We start from the raw sequence: 26,838 nt of genomic DNA, 5'->3' as shown, positions 1-26,838 counted from the left end.
TATTACTCAATTTTATCAATGGTTAGAATTCACCTTGCTTTGCATAAAAGAATTTGCATGTAAAATTCTCATTTCTAAACTGTCAGTAACGTAACTCTGTCATTACATTTTGTTGTATTCAATAGTCATGGACTTTATGTCCAGCCCTGGCCAAACAGGAACGTGAGGGAGAATGTGCAGACATAACCACCCCTCTGGATCCCTTGCCTAGCATCGTGCCTGGCATAGAGTAGGCACTTACTATATTTTTGCTGATTTTTAAAATCATATATATGAATGAAGGAGTAAACAATATATCTGGAATATGCTGAATTCAGATGAGATGACAGTTCTCTTTAAATAGCACTCTTTAAGGTACTTCTGGGAATTGCATCGTGTTAAGGTATTTCTTTCATTTTAGGAACCGTCTGTTAAGTGCCTGTTTTCTGCTAGGCGTTAGAATTTACAAAGTTGAATATGAAGCCATTCTTGCCTTCAAAGAGGACATAGTTACGTAACCAGATAAACTGCAGAACAGAGTGGAGAGTGCAGTGGTCGGTGGGTGTCCCAGGTGTAGAGGTGGCATAGAGAAGGGAGAATGAGCCTTATCTGGGGGATGGCATGGGCCATCTAAGCAGAGTGCATGAACTTAACTACTACCAGGCTGGCCCCTTGTGAAACGTTTAGTTTTGCTAAATGTGGTATCCTATCTCTATATTAAAAAACCCCACAAAAACAAACCTTCACTTGATTGCCATCCATCTCCAGCACTCCTCCCTATTTTCCTTTTATACAAAATCCTTGAAGGGGTTTTCTGTGCCTGCTCTCTTATCTCCTCCTTTCCCATTCTACCATGAACTGAGCATCAGACTTGTCCCTTCTCCATTGAAACCGCTCTTGTCAATGTCATCAGCCATCTCCATCATGCCTCTCCCACGGTGTCTCATCTTATTCTACTCAGCAGTGTTTGGGACAGTTGATCACTCTATTCTTCTAGAAATATTTTTTATTTTTCTACCTGGATATAACATTCTCCTAGATTTCTTACTATTTCATTGACTACTTTTTCTTACTCTTCATTGCTGCTTCCTTCTCCTCTGTTCAGTCTGAAGGTTAGGGTAACCCACGGCTCCTAGCTGGTCTCTCCTCTCCTCTTTCTACCTATGTTCCTTAGAGTGCATCTAGGCGCCTAGGTGTTAGTAGGTCTAACATCTGCATCTCCAGCTCTGACTTCTCCCCACAGCTCCAGACTCCTAGATGGCTGTTGACCTGACAGTAGTCCTCGGATGCCTGATAGATACCTCAGACTCACCTTGGTCAAAACAGAGCTCAGACTAAGCCCCTCTTCAGTCTGCCTCCTCCTCTCCAGTCTTCCCCATTTCGGTCAACAGGGCTATTATTTATTCTGTTACACCAAAAGCTAAGAGTTATCCTTGACACATCTTTATCTCACACTCTGTATCCAAGCCTTCAGCAAATTCTGTTGGTTCCACCTTTAGAGTATATTCTGAATCCAGTTACTTTCACCACGTCCTGGTCTAACCCACCACATGCTCTGCTCTCTCCCGAGCGATTCCATTACCTCCTACTTCATCTCCCTCTTCCTTTCCTGCCCCACTTCAGTGTAGTCTCCAGGGATCTTTTTAAATTTTTTCTCTCGTCATTCTTTTTTTCTTTCTTTCTTTTTATTGAGGTCATAATAGTTTATAGCATTGTGAAACTTCTGTTGTACATTATTATTTGTCAGTCACCATATAAATGTGCCCATTTACCCCTTATGCCTACCCCCAACCCCATTCCCCTCTGATAACCACTAAACTGCTCTCTTTGTCTATGCGTTAGTTTATCTTCCACATGTGAGTGAAATCATACAGTGTTTGTTTTTCTCTGTCTGGCTTATTTTGCTTAACATAATATCCTCAAGGTCCATTCATGTTGTTGTGAATAGGATGATCTTGTCTTTTTTTATGGCTGAGTAGCATTCCATTGTATATATATATACCACATTCTCTTTATCCATTCTTCAGTCAGTGGGCACTTGGGTTGCTTCCACTTCATGGCTATTGTGAATAATGGTGCAGTGAACATAGGGGTGCATAAATCTCTTTGAACTGTTGATTTCAAGCGGATAAATACCCAGTAGTGGGATAGCTGGGTCGTATGGTATTTCTATTTTTAATTTTTTGAGAAATCTCCATACTGTTTTCCATAGTGGCTGCACCAGTTTGCATTCCCACCAGCAGTGGGTGAGAGTTCCCTTTTCTCCACACCCTCTCCAACATTTGTTGTTTTTTCTCTTGGTGATTATAGCCATTTTAACAGGTATAAGGTGCTATCTCAGCATAGTTTTAATTTGTGTTTCCCTGGTGCTTAGTGATGTTGAGCATCTTTTCATGTGCCTATTAGCCATCTATGTATCTTCTTTGGAAAAATGTCAGTTCATTCCAGGGATCTTTTTAGAGCACGAATGAGATCACATCACTGCTGTTCTCTAAGTCCTCTAAGTGCTGGCCGTCACATTTGGAATAAATTCCAAAATCTTTACCATGGCTTTTGAAGCCAGAGAGGATCTGGCCCAGCCATCTTCTGTGCTCTTTTCCTGGCTCATCCCACTCCCACCGCACTCGTCTTTGGATGCTCTGCAGACATGCCAAGCTCAGTCCCCACACAGGCCTGCTCTTGAATCTCTCTGTTTGGACAATTCATGAGTCTGAGTCCCCTGTCTGAAAAACGGAAGAAACTCAGCTGTACCTATTTCATAGGGTGGTTGTGAAGATCAAGTTAATATATTCAAAACACCAAAATGGTGTCTGGCACATACTAAGCAAATGTTAGCTGTTATTTTGTTGTTTTTGTTACTTCTATTTTAAGGAATGTAGAGGAGGAATGCTTTTTGGTTCTGTTGAGTTTGATACTTTTGAGATGTACAAACAGAAATGCACTAAAGGTAGACTGGTTCTATGTGATAAGAGGCATCTTAGCACCTTGGAAGAATGGGCAAAACTTCTAACTTTAATGAGTAGAGATCAGTTTGTGAATTGGGAAGATACGGATCGAGTACCTTTTATTGGGTGCTGTCTATAAGCACTGAGCTTTCAAAATAGATGGCAGCCGTCATGCTCACAACACTGGCTATTCCGATAAAAGGTTTCAACTGTTTTTGTGCTTTAGATTTTCTCTGCTTCTTTGGATGTCTTTTAGTGAGCCAAGGCCTGGATTTTCCTCTGGAAGTCTGTCCTGCCCACTTCCGTAATCTGGCGCTATGCATCCTGATCCTGGACCCTTACAGACACTGCTGTTTGTTACCCTTCTGATTCTGTGCTCTTCTGTGAGTTCAGGTAAGAGTGGAAGAATGGTAGTGTTTTGGCTGAAGCTTTTCCTCATCGAATCCCATGAAAAATAAACTTCGACTTTAATACTTTGCCAATAGTAATGGTTTCTGAAGACATTTCTAACATTTGTTTGACCAACTGAATGATTTAAAAACATTGATTAATTAATTAAGGATTTCTTAGTAGTGCTTCTGGGCATTGGCAGGCCTTCCTGTCATTGTCCTTGTAATTTATTCCTTTTCTTGCCTTAAAAATAAATATTTTCCAATCGTGCTTTAATAAGAGGATATGTTACAAATTTCTGAATTTGAAATTATAACAGGAATAAAATGCTGACTACATGCTACCAAAGAGAAATCTTAGAATTAGCATGTAAAAGTACTCAGCTTGGAGTGAGAGAACTCGGCTCAGATCTCAGGTCTCTCATGCCCTTGCCTAACTTACTATCTAACTTTTTGGGTTACTGAAAAGCTTCAGTGGGTTCACTGTTACTGTGTCTAGAAGCCCGAGCCCGATACATGGCCACTTGCAGTTCTTCTTGTTTTATATTCGTGTAAAGATTTCTATATAAGTATATACTAATACAGTGATATTTAGTTGTTAACATTTTTTTTATTATCTCTGTTAAAAATACTGTGTAACTATACTAGATTTAGTAAGGAAAAAATTGATTTCGAGGTTGTATTTCTGTTTTTGTTTTGCTAAACAACTACCTCAGATTCCGTCACGAGAGGTACTTCCCTTAATCTCATTAATGATAAAATATCCTGGAAAAGTAGTTTTGGCAATTTGTTGGTTTTCTGTTGAGTATTTCCTTCCAGCAGATCAGCAGCGTTCCTGCCCCGCCCCCTTTTTTGGGTGGAAGAGAGGGAACTGTTTCGGTACTTTCAAGTATTAAGTTCTTGGAGCAAGAACCCCCCTCCCCACAAGTTCTGGAGGAACAGACATAATAAATGAGAAACTCTTTCAAACATCAATTAGAAATATTAAGATTGGCACCCTATTTATCCTTATATCCAAACGAGGATAAACGTGGTATTTCAGTGTGGCTTCCTAACTTTCCCCTTCTGCTTTCTTAAAAGTTGCACTTTATTTTATATTAAAGGAAAGTAGTAAAGAAGGTGCCATAGCCTTTATTTGTGAAATAATTTGCTCTTAAAGTCAAATCCTGTTGGTGGCATGTGAGAATCTTTTGGTCTTGAAAGTCATCTTCTCTTTTTCAGGTTCTTCCATTTCTTGAAAGCTCTGTTAAAAGAGCAGTTTGCCATTTCTCTTTTATAGAATCGGTATTTTGTCTGATTTATATCATAAGGAGTCTCATCTATTCTGCCCTAATTATTAAGTCCTAGGTTACCTTGTTGCCTTTTTTCTTCCAAAAATGGGCTTATAAGAATGTTCCTAGAACTTTGATAAGCACTAAGAACCGTTATATATATAGATAAAATAAGGGATTGCCTTTAGTTATACAGATTCAGATGAAATGCATTTCACGTACTCTTCCTTTTCTCTTCCCTTCTCTCCCTGTCCCACCACCCCTTTGCACACGGGGAATGTTCCGTTTTAGACTTGGCACCTTATTTTATTTCTGAGCCATTGTCTGCTGTCCAGAAACTTGGTGGACCTGTAGTACTGCATTGTTCTGCTAAACCGGTGACCGCTCATATCTCATGGCTGCATAATGGAAAAAGGTTGGACAGAAACGTGGAACGGATTAAGATTCATCAGGGGACTTTGACTATTCTTTCTCTTAACCACTCCCTCACGGGTTACTACCAGTGCATTGCCAACAACAGCATCGGTGCCATTGTGAGTGGCCCTGCCATGGTATCCACTGCAGGTGAGTTTAACTTGTCCCTTTCACACGTGCTTTTCCTGGAATTCCTGTAGTACTTGTATTTTTGAACAATGGGAAGAGCATGGGCTTTGGAATAAGACACATAGGAGTTCTCAGCCCGGCCCTGACTCCTACTGTGTGGTTAACTTGGGGAAATGTACGGGCGACTCGGTGAGCCTCGCTTGTGTCTTCATCTGTAGCGAGGTTGTGGAAATGACTTTTTACACAGTCGGGACAGGTTTCTAATGTGAATTCGGAATTTCTTTGTGAGTATTTAAAAGTCCTTAATATCAACAACAACAAAAAGCTGTTGTCTGCTCTGACACTCAGTTGTTTCATGCAGTCCTTTATCTTTCTTTCACATCTAATTCTTTTATTTGCCTTGATTACTGAGTGATTTTAATTTATCTAATTGAAAGCAGGCTAAAGAAGCAGGAAAAGAATGACTGTAAAGAAAGGAATGTTGAGTATTGAACTTATGGAAAATCTGGAAGGCGTGTTTTTCTTAGTAAGTTTGAGCCATCTGCCTTTCAAACGGTGATGTCTTCCAGTAATGGAAAACGTCTTTGTAAGGGCACCCCTATTTACAGAACAAATCTGGATTCCCCAGGAGTAGTGAGTTTGTCATAACTGAGAAGAGTAAATGTTTTTGTAGAGCTGTGACCCATGGACGGCTCCGAGACCCACGCTGGAGGGCTGGATTCCTGGTGGCGGGCTGCTGAGTGCTTTCAGCGTCAGAGATCATAAAGCGCCCTTCCAAGCAGGCTCCATCTGTAGCAAACCGAAACGGAGAGCAATTGAGACCTAGTCAGTCTATTCAGATGATGCAGATGATATGCTGCTTTGTTTTTCCATGTCCTAGGTTTCTCCCTGTAAACCATTGTAAGCATTGTGAGTGGCTACAAACAGAATAAAGATGCATAGGGAAAGTGAGTTTTGATGAGGAACTGGATTGAAAAGGATTTATCTCAACAGAATGGGAATGATTATGCTTTATAGTTCTCCTGAACGTTTTAAGAGCAGTTTGCTTTTCTTGTAGTCTCCTGGAAGCATTGACTTCTGGAAAAGGGGGCCATGACTTGGCTCCAGTCCTCAGCCACGCTCCTCTACCCCAACTGTTTTCTGAGATAAGATCAGCTACCCTGTGAAATGGGATTAGCTGCCACAAACGGCCATGTTGCAGATGTCATTTCTAGATTTTAGATTTCTTTTGGGAAAGAGAGTTCAAATGTGCGTTTATTTATTTATCTATCTACTTATTTACCTATTTATTTTAGTTCTTGGTGATTTTGGCTCATCAACAAAGCATGTTATTACAGCAGAAGAAAAAAGTACTGGTTTCATTGGCTGCGAGGTACCAGATAGTAACCCCAAAGCTGAGGTGCGCTATAAAATCCGGGGAAAGTGGCTGAAACATTCCACAGGTGAGACCTTGTTACGAAAAGCCAGTGGCACCCACAGAACAAATGCCATTAAACAACCTTCTATTAAGCTCTGTGTGGTAGGGACTGTGGATACAAAAATACATAAGATGTATTGTCTCTACTCTCAGAAGTCAAGTGGAGGGGACCAGAGCAAGTGGTTACAGTATAGAAATGATTGCAGTCCCACCTCCCAGGGCTCACTCCTTCAGTTCATTCAGGTCTCTGCTCAGATAGTACTTCCTCTGAGAAGAACACCCTCACGGCGTGTCTTAAATAATATGCCCCGTCACTCTCAGTCCCCTTCATTCAGCTTCATCTTTTCTCACAGTATCGTGTTATACATGTGTATTTGCTTGTTCGTTATTCACCCCTTTCTCCGCCACTCCGCTCCCTGCGCTGGATGGTTGGCTGCGTGAGTGCAGGGCCTGCCTGCTTTCCACAGGGCTGTTCCACTTATGCCTGGGCCATCGCTGACATAAAATAGGAGTCAGTACGTATTTGTTGAGAAAGAATGAATGAATACACGAGAATGAAAACTGGTGGTTGCTGCTGTGGGTAGAGGTTTCCCCAAGGTGGTAGCTGTAGTCCTCGTATCTTTGTCTAAATATGCTTCTCCTGCTCTGGCTGTTCTCAGTGGCTGGCAACAAGATCTCTTGTCAAATGTTGTCAAATGTTTCTGATGGGTTTGATTTTGTTACTTTAGTCCTATTGACTTTTTTTTCCTTTGCCTTGACTTTCCCTTTCCTTCATTTAATGAATTTTCCCCAATTGCTTATTTGCTGCCAGTCTTATGTCTAAATTTAAAGCGTTATCAACCTTTGTTAGTTTTAATTGGTGTCAATCATCAAGAGAGGCCCTAACTGCGTTCCCTTCCTTCCTCAGAGAATTACTTAATCCTTCCGTCAGGAAATCTTCAGATTTTGAATGTATCCTTAGAGGACAAGGGGTCGTATAAATGTGCAGCTTTTAATCCTGTCACACATGAGTTAAAAGTTGAACCCATCGGCCGAAAGCTCCTTGTGAATCGTAAGTATTTGGGAGAAGAATGGTAACATGGAAGAATCCTTGGAAGCATTCCTCATAAGCCTTCCTGAAAAGTTGGGAAATGAGAATTCATTTTTCTTTCAGATCCTATTGATTTATTATAAGAAAATCTTATAAAAATTAAATCCATAAATGCATTATTGGATAGTACTGTACATGTTTTAAAAATATAATGACCTCCTTGAAGAAAATTTTGGTCAAGGTGACAGAGTGGAATACATCTGGAGAACTTTGCCCGTTGTCCAAATAAAAAGAAATTATAGAGAAAATATAACTTTATATCACTGGTAATCACATTGGTGGCTTACTGTAAATTATGAAGAAATGTGTCTGTTTCTTTCACGTATGATAAGTCATAGCTGATTTTTAGGTTATGGTAGTTGACTTGAGTTAGCTCCAAGAGTCAAAGCTCGCTGAAGTAGTGCTTTCTGTACTTGTTGAGAATTCTGCATTTCCAAACTGCTAGTTCAGAAGTAACCCTAAAGGATCCCAAAATCTTTTAATTTTGATTATCAACTAAAAATGATTTAGCTACTGGGCCCAGCCCCATGGCCGAGTGGTTAAGTTCGCGCGCTCCGCTACAGCGGCCCAGGGTTTCACTGGTTCGGATCCTGGGCGCCGACATGGCACCGCTTGTCAGGCCACATTGAGGAGGCATCCCACATGCCACAACTAGAAGGACCCACAACTAAAATATACAACTGTGTACTGGGGGGCTTTGGAGAGAAAAAGCAAAAAAAAAAAAAAAAAAAAAAAAGATTGGTAACAGTTGTTAGCTCAGGTGCCAATCTTTAAAAACAAAAATTGTCAAAAAAAAAAAGATTTACTTACTAAATAGGGCCTTGTAGTGTAAAAAAGAATAAATGAGAAGATGGAAAAGCTCACAGATTCTCTAAAGAAAAGATTGACAATCAATACTTAATAATTTTCTGTTTTTCCTTCTTTTTCCAGGCCCTTCTTCAGATGATTTTCACATTCTTCACCCCACCCTTTCACAGGCATTAGCTGTTCTTTCTCACAGCCCCGTAACCCTGGAGTGTGTGGTGAGCGGGGTCCCAGCTTCTCAAGTGCACTGGCTGAAGGACGGTCAGGATGCTGTGCTGGGAAGCCGCTGGAGAAGGCTGTACTCTCATCTTGCCACGGATAGCATTGACCCAGGGGACTCTGGGAACTATTCCTGTGTGGTGGGAACCAAGTCTGGAGATGTAAAACATGTGACTTACGTGGTTAATGTACTTGGTAAGATGTTACTGATTAAATTTTTTTTCAAGTCAGTCTATTTTTCTGGTCTAACTGATGTTTGAATGGAAGATTTATTTGTGAACTATAAGTAAAATAGGGACTATCTTGAAATATCTACCCCAATAGACAAACTTCATTTTCCTAAAGGACTGCTGAATTAGGCAGTATTTCTGGGTGGCACAGGACATTTCTCCTGGGACGTTCTTGGAAACTTCACGCCTAACCTGGTTACGTAACGCACATCTTGTTCTTCCTTCTTAATGTCATGGAGGAAAGAGACTGGAATTCAGTAGGATGGAACATTCTGGGCTGTGTCAGTGTGTAGTATCCAGTCATAGTAACTAAGAGAGTACTGACTAGAAAATGTCATCTCAAAATGAAATCTATTTCATTTTATTTTCTCTTTTGGAATGCTTTCACTCTATCTGGCTCATAACATCTGCATTATTTTTACCCACATTTCTATATAGACTCTTTATCTCAAAGCTGTTCCTTTCTTTTCTTCCAGCTGCCTATTTCATTATCATTTGTAGCAGCAGTAAACGTTTTCCTTTGACAAAACAGATTTTCATGAAAACCAGAAAAAAATAGCTAGTAAGTGGCTTCATAGTAAACATAGTTTTTGTAAACCTCCTGCACATGTTGATTTGCAACAGTGGCCTGATGTAGGTTACATTGGAATTAATGTAATTGTATGGTAAGTGGGCTTTAAAGTTTAATGATAATTAAGGCTAGATTAATATGCATAATCATTTAATTTGGGCATATGTTACAAATGTCGATGAATGGTTTTCTTTGTCTGGGTAAAAAGTGACATACTAAAGGAAGGTTTTTTTGCCCAGCATACACCTAACCTCAAAGTAGAATTGACCATAAAAAGAATTTAACTTCTGAATAGGCATGCTGCTGTTTTGGCTCTTGTTTAGTGTGAAATCCAGGGAAACTATTACTTTATTTCAAACAAATCACCGGAAACCAATGCTAAGAGAAGCCCAGAATGAGAAACTGTGTGTGTGTGTGTGTATTTGCGTGTGATGGGGGAAGTTAAGTCTGTGGAGAGATCTATGAAAAGAGACGATAACATATTAGTAACATATGGTTATGCTGTTAGAGGAAAGTTAAAATACGTTTCTAAGTTTTTCTTGATGACCACAGCAGATGGGAGAATGTGGGTAAACAATACAGTTTGGTTTCAACTAGTTATTAGTAGAGAGAAGATTTTATGACTTGTATGATAATTTAAAAAGTAGATCTTGAAGGCTAGAGTTTAATTTATGTGTTTTATTTTCAGAACACGCTTCAATTTCTCAAGGACTGCAGGACCAGACCGTGTCTCTGGGTGCCACAGTAGAATTTACTTGTGAGGTTCATGGGAACCCAGCTCCCAACCGTTCCTGGTTTCATAACGCACAGCCCATTCACCCTTCCCCACGACATCTCACTGCAGGAAATGGGTTGAAAATCGTTGGTGTGACCGTGGAAGATTCGGGGCTGTATCAGTGTGCAGCTGACAACGGGGTTGGATTTATGCAGTCTACTGGGAGACTTGAAATTGAAAAAGGTAGGCTTCTGGGTCAGGTAATCATAGGAAATTTTACTTTTTAGGTAGGTTTTTGTTGTGGTTAGAATTTAAATAATTTTTACAAAAAGGAAATAATGCTATCACCATAACAGAACTGTGTTCATTTTCCATCTTCCTTTCTGGTTGCAGGTAGGCATTTCCATGAAGAAGCAACCTTATTTAATCAAGCTCATTAAAAACATTTAAAAAAATATTTCTTCAATAAACACTACATAGTTTAAAAGGTATATGGTAAAACTCTGTCACTCCTGTTCCCCAGCCAGTCAGATTTCTCTTTAAAACTAGTCTTAGCAGTTTCTTGAATATCCTTGTATGTACATATACAGTCAGTTATACATAACGTGTGTGTGCATTTAATAACAGTATCTGGGTTTTTTTCATAAATGGTGGTAGCATTCTTTACCTTGAATTTTTCACTTAACATATATCTTGGGTATCTTCCCACATGATACACTAAACAGTATTTTCATTCCTTTTTAAAAATGTTTGCCAATTAGTATTCATTATATAGTTGTACTGAGTTGACTAGTACCTTATTGATGGCTGTTTCTAATCTTTTGCTATTTCAAAGAGTTCTACAATGAATATCCTTTTATATAGATTATTTTGCACATGTGTGAATGTCTGTAAAAATAAATCCTAGAAATGAACTTGCTGAATAAAAGCATATATACGTTGGAAATTTTGATAGATAACACTGACTTGCTCTCCAAAATTGTTACCAGTTTACACTGCCACCAGCAACATGTAACTGCCTGTTTCTTCATGTCCTCACCAAGGAGGCAAGGTGTTGTCAATTTTTTAAAAAATCTTTGCCAATCTGATAAGTTGAAAAAAACCTACCTTTTGATTTATATTTATTTTATTATGAGTGATATTGCGTATCTTTTCATATGTTTATGAGCCATTTGAATTAGTTTTCCTGGGGCCAGCCCAGGGGTGCAGTGGTTAAGTTCGCATGTTCCACTTTGGGCAGGGGTGTTCTGGTTCAGGTCCTGGGTGTGGACCTATCCACCGCTTATCAAGCCGTGCTGTGGCAGGCATCCCACATATAGTGTGGTTTTTTTGAGGAAGATCAGCCCTGAGCTAACAGCTGCTGCCAATCCCCCTCTTTTTGCTGAGGAAGACTGGCCCTGAGCTAACATCCATGCCCATCTTCCTCTACTTTATATGTGGGACGCCTACCACAGCATGGCTTGCTAAGCGGTGCCATGTCCACACCTGGGATCTGAACTGGCGAACCCTGGGCCGCCAAAGTGGAACGTGCGCACTTAACCGCTGTGCCACTGGGCTGGCGGCATCCCACATATAAAATAAAGGAAGTTGGGCATGGACATTAGCTCAGGGCCAGTCATCCTCAGCAAAAAGAGGAGGATTGGTGGCAGATGTTAGCTCAGGGCTAATCTTCCTCAAAAAGAAAGAAAGTCCTTTTCCTGTGTATTGACCTTTCATTGTCTTTGCACATTTCAAAAATTAGGTTGTTAGTCTTTTTTCGTATTGATTGATAAGAGCTGTTTATAAAGGAAATTAATCTTTAGTCTATGAGTTATAAATATTTCAAATTTCAAAAAATCGGTATAATACAAGCCAATTCTCTGGCCTTGGTGCCAGAGATTTAGAGGTTAATAATAAAAAATAATTTTTGATCAGCGTGTATTTGGAAATTTAAAATTATACTTCTTAGTATCTGGGTCAAAAAAATTGTGATGGAAATTTAAAATACTTTGAATAATAATGAAAATGCCTAGATCAAATTGTTTGGGATATAGCAAAAATGGAACTTAGAAGGAAATTTATAGCCTTAAATGCTTATAAAAGAAAACTAGTAAGACTGAAAGTTAATGAGCTACATGAAATAACAGAATAGAATTAGAGAAAGCGGAAGAAAGGAGATAAAATAAGGGCAGAGATCAATTAAATAGAAAATGAAGATAAGCTAGAGAGGTTAGTAAAGATAGAAGTTGGTTCTTCATGAAGTCTAATAAAATGGACAAATCTTTGGCAAAATACAAATAAATGATATTAGGAATAAAAGTACAAATCTTGTAGAGATTAAAAATAATAAGTTAAGGGGCCGGCCTGTTGTTGCAGTGGTTAAGTGCGCACATTCCCCTTCAGCGGCCCAGGGTTCACCGGTTTGGATCCCGGGTGCAGACATGGCACCGCTTGGCAAGCCATGCTGTGGTAGGCATCCCACATATAAAGTAGAGGAAGATGGACACGGATATTAGCTCAAGGCCAGTCTTCCTCAGCAAAAAGAGGAGGATTGGTAGCAGATGTTAGCTCAGGGCTAATCTTCCTCAAAAAAAATAAAATAATAAGATAAGACTATGATAAACTTAATGCCAATAATTTACAAGTATAGACAGAAATGGACAAATTCTTAGGAAATATATAACTTAGGCTGACAAAAGAAAGAAAAAGCCTGAGTAGTCCTGTGGCTATTCAGGAAACTGATTAGGAGTTAAAACTATCTTCCCACAGAGAAAACACTAGGCCAGATGGTTTTATGAAGAGCGCCACCAAACTTTCAAGTAACAGACCATTCCAAATATTACAGACTCTTCAAAGAAAAGGAAAAAGTGAGAACTCTCCAGTTACTATAATTTTCATTCCAAAATCACAAAAGAATGGTATAAGAAAGGAAAATCAAAGGCCATGGCATTTGTGAACATAGATGCAAGAATCCTATATAATAGCAAGTCATCAATATATAAAAAAGGGAATACATCTTGACTGAGGAGTTACCCCAGGAATCACTCAGAAAATTTGAAGTGTCATTCATCCTATTCATTGAATAAAGGAGAAAAACAGTGTGATTATCTCTGTAGAAGCAGAACAAACATTTGACATACGTCAGTATCCATGTTAGACACTCTTAGAAAAAATAGAAACAGAAGGGAACTTTCCTAACTTGATAAAGAGTATCTAACAAAAACTACAGGAAACATCACTTCTGATAGTGAAATGTTAGAAGCATTCCCTTTAAAATCTCTTTTATTTATCATCATACTGGAGATTCTAACAAGCACAGAATGACAAGAAAAAGAAATAAAAGTGTAAGGATAAGAAAGAAAGAAACCAAATTGTTATTAATTTACAGCTGCTATGATTGTCAACAATAGAGAATCCTCCATAGTTTGCTGGCAAATTATTAGAAATAATAAGAGCATTTAGCAAGATGGCTGCATGAAGACCAATAAACAAGAATCAGTTGTCTTTCTATATAACAGTGTATTGGCCAAGTTTCTCCAGAGAAACAAAACCAATGTGATATGTAAGATATACATAAGATGAGATTTATGATGGGAGTTGTATCACATGGCACGGAGGTTGAGAAGTCCTGTAGTCCTGTCTGCAAGTGTGCAAGCTGGAGGAGGAAAGCGGATGGTGTCATGCAGCTGGGGGAGGGGCTGATGGTGTAAGCCTTGACCTAAGTTCAAAAGCCGGAGAACCAGGAGGCTGATGTCCAGTGTCTGAGGGCAGAAGAAGATGAATGGCTCAGCTCAAGCAGAGAGAGAGAGAGAATTCGCCTTTCCTTCACATTTTTGTTCTCCTGGGGCCCTAAACAGATTGGATGGTGCCCACCCACATTGGGGAGGGCCATCTGCTACACTCTGTTCACCAATTCAAATGCTAATCTCTTCCAGAAACACCCTCACAGACACACCCAGTTATCTGGGTATCCCTTAGCCCAGTCAATTTGACACATAAAGTAAACCATTACAACGAGCAACAAACAGAAAATATAATTTACAGGTCACCTTTTTATGTTAGCAACATTAAAAAGACCCAAGTACATAGAAAGATATACCAGTTCGTGGATACCAAAATTCAGTATATAAATATAAAGTTGTCAGGTCTTTCTAAAAACTTTCTGTAGATTCAAGCAATTCTAATTAAAATCCTATTGGAATATTTTGAAGACCTTGACAAACTGATTCTAAAATTTATATGGATGATCAAAGGCCCAAGAATAGCTAAGACACTCTAAAAGAAGAAGAAAAGGAGCATGGGGGACTTGCTTTACCAGATATTAGAACATATGCAAAAATCTATAGTAATTAAGATGGTATTGTATTGGTGCAGGAACAGACAAATGGACTCTTGGAACAAGACAGACTGTGAAAAAGACACGTGCACTTAAGGACCTGACTTAGGTGGCATTGCGGATCACCAAGGGGAGGACATCCATTTCAAGTTTTCATGTGGGATAATTGCTTATCAAAATGGAGCAAAAGAAGAAATTGTCTCTAACTCATATTGTATATAAAGACAAATTCCCAGTGGATTAAAGACCTATATATGAAAGTCAAAATGACAAAGTTTTTGAGGGAAATATATGAGAATATCTATATAATCTGGGTAAAACTTTTTAACAAGACATTTTAGGCTAATTAAAAAAAGCTGATATGACTACATTGAAATTAAAGTATGCTCATTATTAAAAGATATCATTCCAAATAAGCAATAAACTGCAAGATGATACTAGTAACATATATAACTAACAAAAGAACAGCATCTAGTATGTACAGAGAACTCTGAACCATACAGAAAAGATAAATGACCCAATAGAAAAATGGACAAGAGGCTTTTCCCAGAGAAGGAAAAATATGAGTGACCGGTAGACCCGTGAACAGACGTTTGACCTCATTAGTACACAGGGAAGTGCAGGTTATGACCAGTGAGACAGCATTTTAGACTTAGTAGAGTGGCAAAAATTCAGAAATCTGATAATACCAACTATTGGTTGGTTTTGTCAAAGATAGGAAGTAGGACTGGAGAAGGAGAAAGACGTGCTGGAGAAAATGTCATTTGTTATCAATGTTCCATTGTAGGCACACTTAAAAATAGCCCCAGGGAATACCTGGGACCAGAAGGAAACAGTTGGTGCCACTTTAGTTTAGAAACAAAAATGTTGGGGCTGGCCCCATGGTGTAGTGGTTAAGTTTGCGTGCCCTGTTTCCGTGACCCAGGGTTTGCTGGTTCAGATCCTGGGTGTAGGCCTATGCACCGCATCATGTCATGCTGTGGTGGTCACCCACATACGAAGTAGAGGAAGACTGGCACAGATCTTAGCTCAGGGCCAATCTTCCCCGCACACACACAAAAGAGAAACAAAAGTGTTGTTTATGTGTGTGGTAAGAAATATGTTTATCAACTTTTACCCAGAACAGGTCTTCTTCCAGGCTTTTTATAGTCAGACTTTCCCCCCTGGAATTGACTGTTTTTGTAAAGGAATATCATTTTGTTTTATGCTACTTTACACCTTTTTCGTGTTAAAGTCTGAGGCTTTGGCTGCACGTGTTCTCTATTTACAGTATAGATAAATGTGTATAGGAACCTACTGGGAAGCTCTCAGCAGATTCCTTTATGTGCATTCCTTGCTTTCTGAAGCACAGGAAATCTAGGTGGGAAATGTCTGGGAGCCCACAACCATGAGAAGTTCTGCTTTTTATTGACAGTTTTATTTGGTGAAAGTTGAGAAGGGAACTAATAAGGAGGGAGTTATCTTTGTTCTGATCATTACTATCATTGATGTATCAGTGAATGAATGTGTTCTCCGCCGTGTTCTGTGTGTAAAACACTGTTTAGAAACACACATACAAAAGATGTTTCTAAGACTACTACTTGTGCATGATGTTGAGAACATTGATGCAATAGGATGAAATTATTTTGCATTGTAGGTACTATAATATTCTTAATTTTCTGCATGTGAATTACTTTTTTCATAGACCGTGGACTCAAGCCAGTTATAATTACAGCGCCAGCAAGTGCCAAGGTGGTAGATGGAGACTTTGTTACTTTGTCCTGCAATGCCACTGGAGTGCCGGTTCCAGTGGTTCGCTGGTATGACAGGCATGGATTGATAACCAGCCATCCGTCTCAAGTCCTTAGATCTAAATCCCGAAAGTCACACTTATTAAGACCTGCGGGCTTTGACCTGGAGCCCGTCTCCTTCGTCATGTCCCGAGCTGGCTCGAGCTCTCTGTATATTCAGGCTGTTACTCAGGAGCATGCTGGGAAGTACACCTGCGAAGCTACGAATGACCATGGCACCACCCAGTCGGAAGCAGTCCTCACAGTTGGTGAGTTGCTGTTAGGATTTTTTCCCAGGTGAACAGTTTCCTGTCGTAGTAGGGGATAAAGTGCTTTGAAGTATGTTGCTTCAATGAATCCAGCAGTCTCTAAATGTGTGTATTTTTCCCACTAACAGTGAAATGTAGAACTATTGCTTTTGGTTATGTGAACCAGGTGAGCCATGGCCTCCACATGTGATGTGTTTGTTGATCTTGTGGTTGTCACACAGAAAGCTCTCATTTGGGGGCAAGCCCAAGGTATGACCTCTCTTTGTGATTAATGTTTTTGGTTTTCTGAGCTACTGAAAATCTCATTGCAGACATTTTTCAGGTGAGCCCTTGATAAGTACAATTTTCAAACTCTAAAGTGTTTGCTTTCACAGAGAATGTAGAGTCGTGGTACTGTCAAATGACACCTGTATGTATATTTGCCCTTATCTTATTCAAAGTTATTTTTCGAATGAGATGTATAATATTAATTCTTTAAATTAAACTGATTTTTGGTGATGGTGACTTAATTTGAAGTATTGGTATATAGAATATCCATATTATTAAAATTAATTCAAATTTGACTTAAGTCAAATTCAAACCTTACATCAGCGGGCATTTAGAGCAGCGTTCCCAGCGAGTAGTCAGTTGCGTGGACGTTGTCACCACATTTGTCTTGTGAAAGCAGAGTATCACACAGCAGTGCTGCCCTTAGTCTTGGCAACTGAGGTCCCTGCCCTGGGCCTCTGCTTTCGAGGGCTTTGTGTGGCCCTCTTCTGCCTGGGTCCTCAGCTCCCACAGGTCAGAGTCTTTGGGGGGCGTCAAGGGGCTGTGTTTAACCGGAGCCTGGAGCGCATGTTCCTCCTTCTATACAACAGGGCTGGGGCTCCGGAAGTCCCTGCTTTAATTAGGTCACAGTCTGATTCCACATAGGTCCTTTTCCCTGGTCCATCCTCTAGAGTGTGGGCCACACCACGAGTGTGCAGGTGCCCTTAAGCCAGAGGAGTGGCCCAGGGGTGATCTTTTGCACAGGAGGAATGGTGAAATAAACAGAAGTTGGATGTGTGCACTGGTGTGTCCATTCACATCCACTCAAGGACCCTCTAGCTTTGGATGAAGCTGGAGGTGGGAAGAGAAATCGGGGAGGCCAGGGACTTCCTTTTATACTCTTGTGCTGCTCCATGAATGCCAGAGGAGTAAATGATGTGGAGGTTAAGCATGTAGGCTGTATAGAATCCTGCCTCTGCCACTGATGAGCTTTGTAACGTGGGGCAAGTTACTGAACTCGTCTGTGCTTGTTTCCTCATCTGTGTAACAGGAGCAGTGAAGGTGCCCCACTCCTAGGGTTGCTGTGAGAATTCAAGGAGGTCATACATGTAGACTGCTTAGAATGGGCTCTGGCCATAGACCGCCTTCAATAAATACTGAGGTGTTTGGTTGTAACTGTTACTATCTGATTATTATTACATTATAATTATCCCATGTGGTGGTTAGGGAAGGAAGAAATAGTCACTGATTTTGGTAACCTTAGGAATCCTCAAATAAAGAAGGTAGTTGAGTGTTGTATAAATTTATACATATAGATGAATGTGTATATGTATGTATATGTGTGTATGTGTATTTATATATCTATTCTGCCGAGCAAAAATAGGAGTGGCTCTGCTCAAAATTGTTAGCTGTAACACAGGTGTAATGCAGGTACTGCTTGGGTAGCATTTAGCTGAAGTGATTATTTTATGTAAACATTGGGTAGAGGGAGCCTTCGACGTCATAGTCGTAGCTGATGGAAGTAGATATTTTGTCTAATTGCCTCACTTTGAAGATGAGAGATCTGAAGCCCTTAGAAGATATGTAAGCTAAGTTGTTTAGAGTAGATCTTCTTAGATCTTTAAGATCCCCCCACTCCAGGGCTTTATGTCTTGATAAGTAGCATTTTTATGTATAGTAACCCCATCACCTACATCTTGCAGCAGTGGTCCTGCATCACCTCTTTTGCATGCTCTATGGTAATTATTAAGATCCAGCGGAGTTTATTAAAGCTCAGAATAGTACATAACAACCCACGTCTTTCCCCAGGAATCTGAGCCTTATTAAGTTCTAGCATACTGACAGCCGTTTACTTTGTTTATTGCGAAGAGGAGAGGAAGCAAAGTCAAAGAGAGGATGACTGCCTCCCCACCCATTTTTTTCATGCCAGAGAGCTTGGGTTTTGAGGTCCTGGATGTACCAATATTTGTAGAGTGAGTTGTAACTCTCCAAAACTATAATAGGAGTTGGCCTGGGCTTCCTAAATAGTTTGGGGTAGAGGTTGCTGGTATGAGTGGTCACAGTGGGAACAACTTTAACAGATCTGGTTATAGTCCCTGTTTAATTAGTTTCAACTCAGAGTCATTAAATTTATGGCCATAGTTACAGTACTTAGGAAACCGGAGTTTTATCAGTCTCTTTTCCACTTCAAAAAACATTCCACCTCAAATGATGCTGGATGTCTATTCTGACCATTTCACGGAGTTGTTGTGAAGATAAATTGAGATAATGTATGTGAAACAAACTTCTGAACATACTGTTAAGGCCTTATAAATTGTACCTAGTATCTTGTTTGTGCTCAGATTATATTATTAGGAATAGTAAAGGAAAGTTAATTGAATCCGCTTTTTAATGAAAGTTATGGAAAAGTCTCCTTGCATCCTGAGTAACAGAAGCAGAATTTTGATGCTAGTACAGTGGACACAGGCTGTAGCATGACATTTTTATCATGCCTCCGTATAAACGGATGCTTGTGGTGTTTAAACTCTTCTCCAGCCAAATACCACTTCCCAGTGGTGACCTGCCCAGAGGACCCATGAAACTGCTAATGATAAAAGGTCCTTCTCCACTCCCCGAAGCCACAGCTAATTACCTCCACTTGCTAGAGTCCATCTCTCTGCATGGGCCGGCTCCAGATCCCACCCTTAACGTTCGCCCACATTCTGACTCACTAGGTAAACATGGCTGTTCCAGGAGCAATATTTTGAAGTTGTCTCAGTGAACTTAATTGGTTTTCTTCCATATTATTTTCTCACTAGCTTCTTGTTTTCTTTGATGGAGGATGCTTCTGGGACACCTTTTCTCTATTTTAAACAAATGGAGAACTGACCTTACTGTTAGTCCTATTTTTTTTTCATTTTCAACTCAACTGCAATAGTTCTGAAAACACACCCACCTTTTACCAGGAATCTGACTTCATTGTGGAAAAGAAACTCGAATGTTGTTTCCTCTGCTCCCTTCCGCCACAAAAGTAGTCAAAAATAGGAGACTTTTTTTGTTGCCAGTATTAATAGCACTTTAGAGAAACCAAGCTGTCAATATTTAGGTTTTATCATAGTGGCATATATTTGTCTTCATAAATTGCTCTCATTTTTTCACAGGATACCACTAATTCTTCTGCCAGCTGTTGTCGCTTAATCTCTCAGAACCCTAACTTCTTCATCTGTAAAGTGGGAGTATTGCTATCTACCTAAGAATGTTGTTTGGAGCATTAAATGAGATTGTTTATTAACTGTCTAGCACAATGTTTGCCACATAATATGTGCTTAGTAATTGTTTTGGAAATATGCAACCTGTCTATTTGTTTCCACACAAATAAATTATTTTTACCTTTCTCCATGGACTCTGTATGTTTTCAGTAGTAAATATTAAGGCTATCTGCTTGTTTTATCTTTCTTTAGGTTGGCATTTCTTAAGCCAACCTTCAGTTTTATCCAGAAAGGGCTTTTTTGGAAATAATTCCTCCTTTACCTTTGCTTGTCTTGTTTCATTTTTCCCCTCTTGTTGAATGTAGATTGTTTTCCATGTAGAGAGTAGGTATTTTAGTTATCCTTTGCTGCATAACTACCTGCAAAGATTAATGACTTAAAACAGAAGTCTGTCCGGCATGTCTTACAAGTCCCTGGGTCAACTAGATGCAGCTGGGCAGCTCTCCTGGCCTTGCTTGGGGTCTCTTGTGCCTTTGTAATCAGATGGCACCTGGGACTGGGACCTCTACAGTGGCTTCACTCACATTTGTGGCGCCTTTGTGAGGGCTGGAACTACCCCCCACTTCTCTCTCTCTCTCCCCCGCTTCCCACCCCGCCGTGTGGTCCCTCCACATGGCTCGCTTGGACGTCTGTATGTGGCAGCACAAATGTAGAAGGGCCAAGCCTTCTTAAGGCTTCAGCCTGGAAGAGCACTGCTCACTTCTGCCTTCCATTGGTTAGAGCCAGTCACAGGGCCAGCCGGGGATCCAGCGGGGGCGGGGCTGCGCAGGGGTGTGGATACTGGAAGGGATCTCAGGAGGCTAGCCACCCAGGGGGTCGGCGCCTGACTCTTGCCATTGCCTTACTATTTATTTCACCTATTTCCGAGGGAATGCATTGCTCGTGTGTTTCGTTTACCAACTAGAGTTAAAGCTCCCTGTTTTCCAACATAAGATCTTCTGAGGTTAAACTAGCAAATCGTTGTTGGAAAAGAGAGAATACTAGTGTAGAGCAAGGGAAAAACAACATTCCTTAAACCGATAAACGACTGCGTCATGTAATTGACTTTTCAAACAATTAATTTCTCCTTCATGAATAAGAGATTGCTACTGGAGGTGAGAGGTTTCCATGAATTATAAAGTGAAATGTTACCTGTTTTAACTTCTAGGGCTCACGTTGTGGTAATAATATCAGTGTGGGCAATTAGGTCACTGTATGGAAGACACTGGAATGATGAATTTCTTCAAGCTGTCTCCTCTCTTTCCCTTTCTCTCTTTCTCTACAGTTCCTTTTGAAACAAATACAAAAGCAGAAATAGTCATACCTTCTGAGCCCACTCAAAATGATGAAAGAGATGATTCAGAAACTGGATTACTGAGCTCATTTCCAGTGAAGGAACATTCCAGTGCAGTGGAGTCAACTTCAGAGAAAAATGCTAGTGGTGCCTCTGTCCCGGATGCCCCCATCATTCTGAGCCCTCCGCAGACCCGCACACCAGACACGTACAGCCTGGTGTGGAGGGCAGGCAAGGATGGCGGCCTGCCCATCAATGCCTACTTTGTGAAGTATCGAAAGGTAATGTCTTCTCGTTCATCATCTTTCTCTTCTCGCACCTTAACCGTGTGTGCCTCGCACATGCTTACTATCTTTGACGTTTGTGGAGTGGCAGGAACAGAGCAAGAGTGTTTCAGGAAGATGAGTTTGGAGGAGAGATCCCAGCAATCGTGCTGGCTGTACCAGTCTCATAAAAGCAGTAGGAGTGAAGTATAAATAATTTCCCCAGAATAGGGACTCTGAGACCCAGTGACGTCTTGACATTTTGTAGCAAACAATTTAACCTCTTGGATGTAAAGCTCTATAAACCACTTATTAAAAAGTGATCGCTTCCCTCTCTAAGATAGTAGAATACAGTTTATTTAGCAAAGAAAGCAGTTTCTTATTAGAAACAACTGTTTGAACAAAGCCTCTGGCATGATCTCTGACAATTGTTTTCATTTGCAGTTGTCTTAATTGTGTCAGAATCTTACATGGTTTGCTCCTTGGTAAACCTCGTCCTCTCAGGATTTTTCCAATAATGTTTTCCCTCTAGAGGCTCATATTAAAGCAAAGTGAAGAAAATCTCCTCTCTTTGTTTAATGAGGCTAAGAAATGAATGAAATGGAAAGAGATGCACTCATATTTAAAATAACATTTTTTTATACACAACTATGTGCTGGGGGGATTTGGGGATTAAAAAAAATTTTTTTTAATAATTTTTTTTGTCGAAGACATTTTGGTATTCATCATTTAATAGTAATATTTTTTAATGTCTGGAAGAGTTAACATGGTGATATCTGAAAGTTTATTCACTTTTTCTAACCTGATGATTCTAGATGAAGAAAGTTTCACTGGTATTTTTATCCACATGACAACTTTGTTGTCTCTTGGTTCCATTAACCAAGACCCAACTGATTAGATCTCTTTTTAATTTATTTCCTCCAACACATGTTGAACAGTGTCAAGACATGAAGCAAGAAGTCTAGAAATATATAATGCACAGTTAGATAATTCATCTACACATAAACGTATATAATATATATTCTAATTTATCACATTTTTTATGTTTACTATATGTTATCATTAATACATATTATTATATACTTACTTTATTCTCACATTAGCCCGTTAAGAAAGGAGTATTGTTTCCATTACAAGTACAGGGAACAAACTCTGAGAGATCCAGTGACTTGCGTGAGGCCATAAGTTAGTGGTAAGTAGTGAAACCAGGACTGTTTCAGTGAGAATTCCTAAGTTCTTGCTACAGGTCTCCTTATATTTCTTAACGTGAAGATATATTGTCTCTTACTTACAGTAGTATATCACTTCCCAAAATTCATCTGGAATTGAATGACTTCTAGTTTTTATTAAATTTCAGTAGAAGTTTTTTCTACCCTTTATCTCCTTGTTGTTTTTTTTTTTTAATAAAAAGGCTTATTTTCTCTTGAGTAGCTAGACGACGGTGTTGGCCTGGTGGGAAGCTGGCACACAGTTCGAGTCCCAGGAAGTGAGAATGAGCTGCATTTAACGGAACTGGAGCCGTCCAGTCTCTATGAAGTTCTCATGGTGGCACGCAGCGCAGCCGGCGAAGGGCAGCCTGCCATGCTCACCTTCCGGACCAGCAAAGGTGAGTGGGATTTTCCTGAGAGGAATGAGCTGGACGTCTCGGTGTCATTTTGTTAGTAAGCATCCTTGTGGGTAGTAGAGATTCTTATGGATAAATTCATTAAGTAAGCCTATTATAGTACCTTTTTTGGCCACATTTGGATGGTTGTATTATTCCATTCCATCCAACATCCCACAAATATTTTTGAAAGCTTTTGATACATAAGGCATTAGGGTAAGTGATACAGGGAAAACAAAGATGATCAAGCCGAGATCCATCCTAATGGAGCTTCTACTTTGCTAAGAAAGGTAAGACATATACCTAAACACCAACTACAAGGCAACATTTCAGTTCAGCTAATATTTACTGAATCCTTTCTAAAGATTTAATTTTTTCGTTTTTCTCCCCAAAGCCCTTTGGTACATAGTTGTATATTTTTAGTTGTGGGTCCTTCTAATTGTGGCATGTGGGATGCCGCCTCAGCATGGCTTGATGAGCGGTGCCATGTCTGCACCCAGGATCCGAACTGGCAAAACCCCAGGCCGCCGAAGCAGGGCACACGAACTCAACCACTCAGCCACGGGGCCGACCCTACTAAATGATTTCTATGTGCTGGGCAGTAAGCAAAATAGACAAAACTCTTTGCCCTCATGAAGTTTACATTCTAGTTGGGAGAGACTTACACCTAAATTATAAGTACATTAGGAGGTGATGAACGTTAAAAGAGAAATAAATTAGGGGATGGATAATAGGAAGTGTATGGGGTAGTAGGTGTCACAGTTTAAGCAGGTGGCCAGAGAAGTCCTCAATGAGCAGTTGACAGCAGAGCAGAACTTAGAAGTGGAAAGCCATGTGGATATCTGGGGAAAGAACATGACTGCAGAGAGAATAGCAAGTGCAAAGGCCCTGGGGTGGGGTGTGCTGGTGCACCCTAAGAACACTGCGGGGGCCACTGGGACTGGAGCAAAGTAAATGAGGGGCCTGTGGGGGAGAGTGATCAGGGAGATGACAGAGTAGCCAAATCAGACAGCACCTTGTTGACCCTGCAAGGACATTGACTTTGACTCTGAGTGATCTGGTAGCATTAGAGGGTTGGAGCGGAGGAGTGACATGATCTGTTGTATGTTTCAACAGGACCATTCTGGCTCTAGGGTAAGGATATACTAGAGGAGGGCAAGAGTAGGCAGAGACCAGAATATGACAAGTACTGAGAAAGACTTACAGAGAAAATACCAGAGGAGTACAAAGAAAGGATATTCTCTCTGTAGGGTAGTGTGTGAGGGTGGGCTTGATTGAAAAGATGCCATCATAGCTTGGCCATAAATGAACAAAAAGTCTTCAGTGAGTGGAGATGGGGAATTGAGTGGAAGAGTGAGTATGGCACGGTAATAAAAGAGAGGTATATTGAGTGAGAAGAAATTGTCTCTTGGCTCTTGAAAAAGACCCTTTCGTCTCATTACTGAGTCTAGCCAGAAAAATAACAAGTATCTCTTATTTGAAATATATTTTGAATTAGTTTTCATAATTAGTCCTTAGTTGTTTATAGAGTCTGACCTATAAATACTGAATAATAAGCATGTATTTCAGTTTTAAAATAATTACCCAATTTCACTCTCTCTGTTGAAATTTTAAAACTTCACCTGACAATTTTCCCATGAAGAAACTTAAGAAAAGTTCTTTAGTAGTGAATTTTATGTTTTAGAATTAAGAAATATGTACAGTATAAAGAAAAAAAAGGACAGTTTCAAACCTTTACTGTAGTCTTTTGGCTTTTTCCCTTGTCTTGTTTTTTCTCTGTGCAAATTAATGTTAGCCTGATAAAGACACATTTTAGTTTCCCCTTAAAGGTACATGAAAAAGACAAAGTAATTTTTTAAATCAGTTCCTCTGTTTATCTAAGTATTTGCAATGTAGGTCTTAAATTTAGACACTGTAACAGATACGTTCATATATTTACATGTATATGCCAGTTGAGTTTCATAGTATCTTTTCTTACTTTACATATGCACTGAAGCTTCTGTTACAATGTATGTTTTTTAACCTTCCTAGAGAAAATAGCATCATCAAAAAACACCCAGGCGTCCTCTCCGCCCATGGGCGTCCCTAAACGCCCTGTTGTTCCAGAGGCTGCAGACAGCTTCGGGGTGGTGCTTCCAGATCCCTCCAGGCATAGTGGAGGTAAAGAGAAGAGCCTGCGTTTTATTCATTTTGTTTGTTTACAAACGTAACTGACCTGTTTCAGATTATTTGAGGAGGGAAGTAGAAGGGATTTGGATTATTTCCTACCACATAACTCTTTTAGGTCCTATTTCAACCAATTTTTAGTGTCCTATATTCAAATCTTGGTAAGCCAGTATCATGATTGGTATTTAAGTTAATAAACTCAGATTCAAAATGTTCTGGTACTGAGTTGTTATAACTCAAAAAAAGGGTTTTTCAATCTCCTCTCTGGCAAGGAAACCAAATTTATGTATCTATATGTGTATATTTCTTTTGCTTGAGGAAGATTCGCCCTGAGCTAACATCACTTGCTGATCTTCCTCTATTTTGTATATGCGCTGCCACCGCAGCACGGCTGCTGACAACTGGTGTAGGTCTGCATCCGGGAACCAAACCCGGGCCGCCAAAGTGGAGTGTGTCGAACTTCACCACTAGGCCACTGGGGCTGGCCCCCAAATTTATATTTTGAAGTCTGAAAGTCTGAGGGTATTTTTGGTGACTTATCAGAATGTATGGTGGTACCTTTAGTAAGATCTAGTTTCTTTTTTTCTATTGAACATTCACATGTCATACTCAGTTTTATTGCTATATCTTATCAATCTTACGGTTTTCAGATGTGGCAGTAAAATTTTTAAGACTTCCTTTTTGGTATTTAAATTTCACACTTAATTCTACAGTTCCAACATAATGCGCTTTTTCTGATTGTGCTAATGTGTATGTGTCAGCAGGACATCGAGGGAAGGCTTAAAATTTCGTTGCTGAGCCCTAAGAATTTTCAAGCTTCTCTTCCCTGTTTTTGTAGTCTTCCATGAATTGGTCTCAGACAAAAGCACGTGGTACCATTTTGAACGCCCCTCCGGTGTGCCTCTGTGCCTTCCTTATCATGAGCCTCTTTTGCTTGAGTGCTTTCACCTCTGCAGAACGTTTCAGCTACCTTAAGCAGATTACTTATATGACTGTCAACATTATATGAATAAAACTGACATTTGTAAAACAGAAACCTTATGGCTTATTTAGCACACTGTGGTAGACACTGTACCAAATGCTGGAGCAGCAGGGAGAAAGTAAACCTTGCCTTCAAGAAGTTTACAGTGTAGTGGGTGATATAAACAACTGAACCAATCACAACATAGTGGATAATGTAGACAAATTAACGCAGAACAGTGATTTTGATTCATTATGCCTGAGATTCTACTCTTGGTATTGTGGGATCACAATAGAAATATCTAAATCACCCATTTGATATAGAGGAGGCCACGGGGTTGGGAAGAGAGGCACCCTGGGTTGAGCCTCAAAGACAAGAAGGCTATCGCCGGAAGAAGGAACAGGAGAAGAGGATCTAGGCAAAGACAGCTCCTTGTGCAAAGAGACAGATGAATGATGTTTTATTTCATTTAGAGATTTAGGAGATTAGATATTTTACTTAGTGTGACTGCTTGCTGTGGGGAATGACGCTAGAGTGGCTGCCTTGTGTGAT

General features: G+C 40.0%; 1 protein-coding gene across 7 annotated transcripts in view; it reads left to right on the top strand.

Moving 5' to 3' along the window:
• Positions 1–26,838, top strand: part of CDON (cell adhesion associated, oncogene regulated) — a 93,799-nt gene that overhangs the window by 32,374 nt on the left and 34,587 nt on the right. For all 7 annotated transcript variants that reach the window (XR_011440556.1, XR_002809120.2, XR_002809121.2 and 4 more), the window contains exons 2-11: positions 3,181–3,317; positions 4,876–5,148; positions 6,423–6,569; positions 7,452–7,595; positions 8,565–8,852; positions 10,147–10,416; positions 16,173–16,526; positions 21,285–21,574; positions 22,988–23,162; positions 25,191–25,319. Coding sequence is in view for 4 of the 7 variants with exons in the window: in XM_023645103.2 (XP_023500871.1) it covers positions 3,242–3,317; positions 4,876–5,148; positions 6,423–6,569; positions 7,452–7,595; positions 8,565–8,852; positions 10,147–10,416; positions 16,173–16,526; positions 21,285–21,574; positions 22,988–23,162; positions 25,191–25,319 (2,146 nt within the window). In the remaining 3 variants the exon portion in view is untranslated. The remainder of the gene's footprint in view (positions 1–3,180; positions 3,318–4,875; positions 5,149–6,422; positions 6,570–7,451; positions 7,596–8,564; positions 8,853–10,146; positions 10,417–16,172; positions 16,527–21,284; positions 21,575–22,987; positions 23,163–25,190; positions 25,320–26,838) is intronic.

This window comes from Equus caballus, chromosome 7, assembly GCF_041296265.1.
Source record: "Equus caballus isolate H_3958 breed thoroughbred chromosome 7, TB-T2T, whole genome shotgun sequence".
Classification (NCBI taxonomy): Eukaryota; Metazoa; Chordata; class Mammalia; order Perissodactyla; family Equidae; genus Equus; species Equus caballus.
Note: the sequence above shows the minus strand (reverse complement) of the source record. Positions and strands in the feature narration are given on the sequence as shown.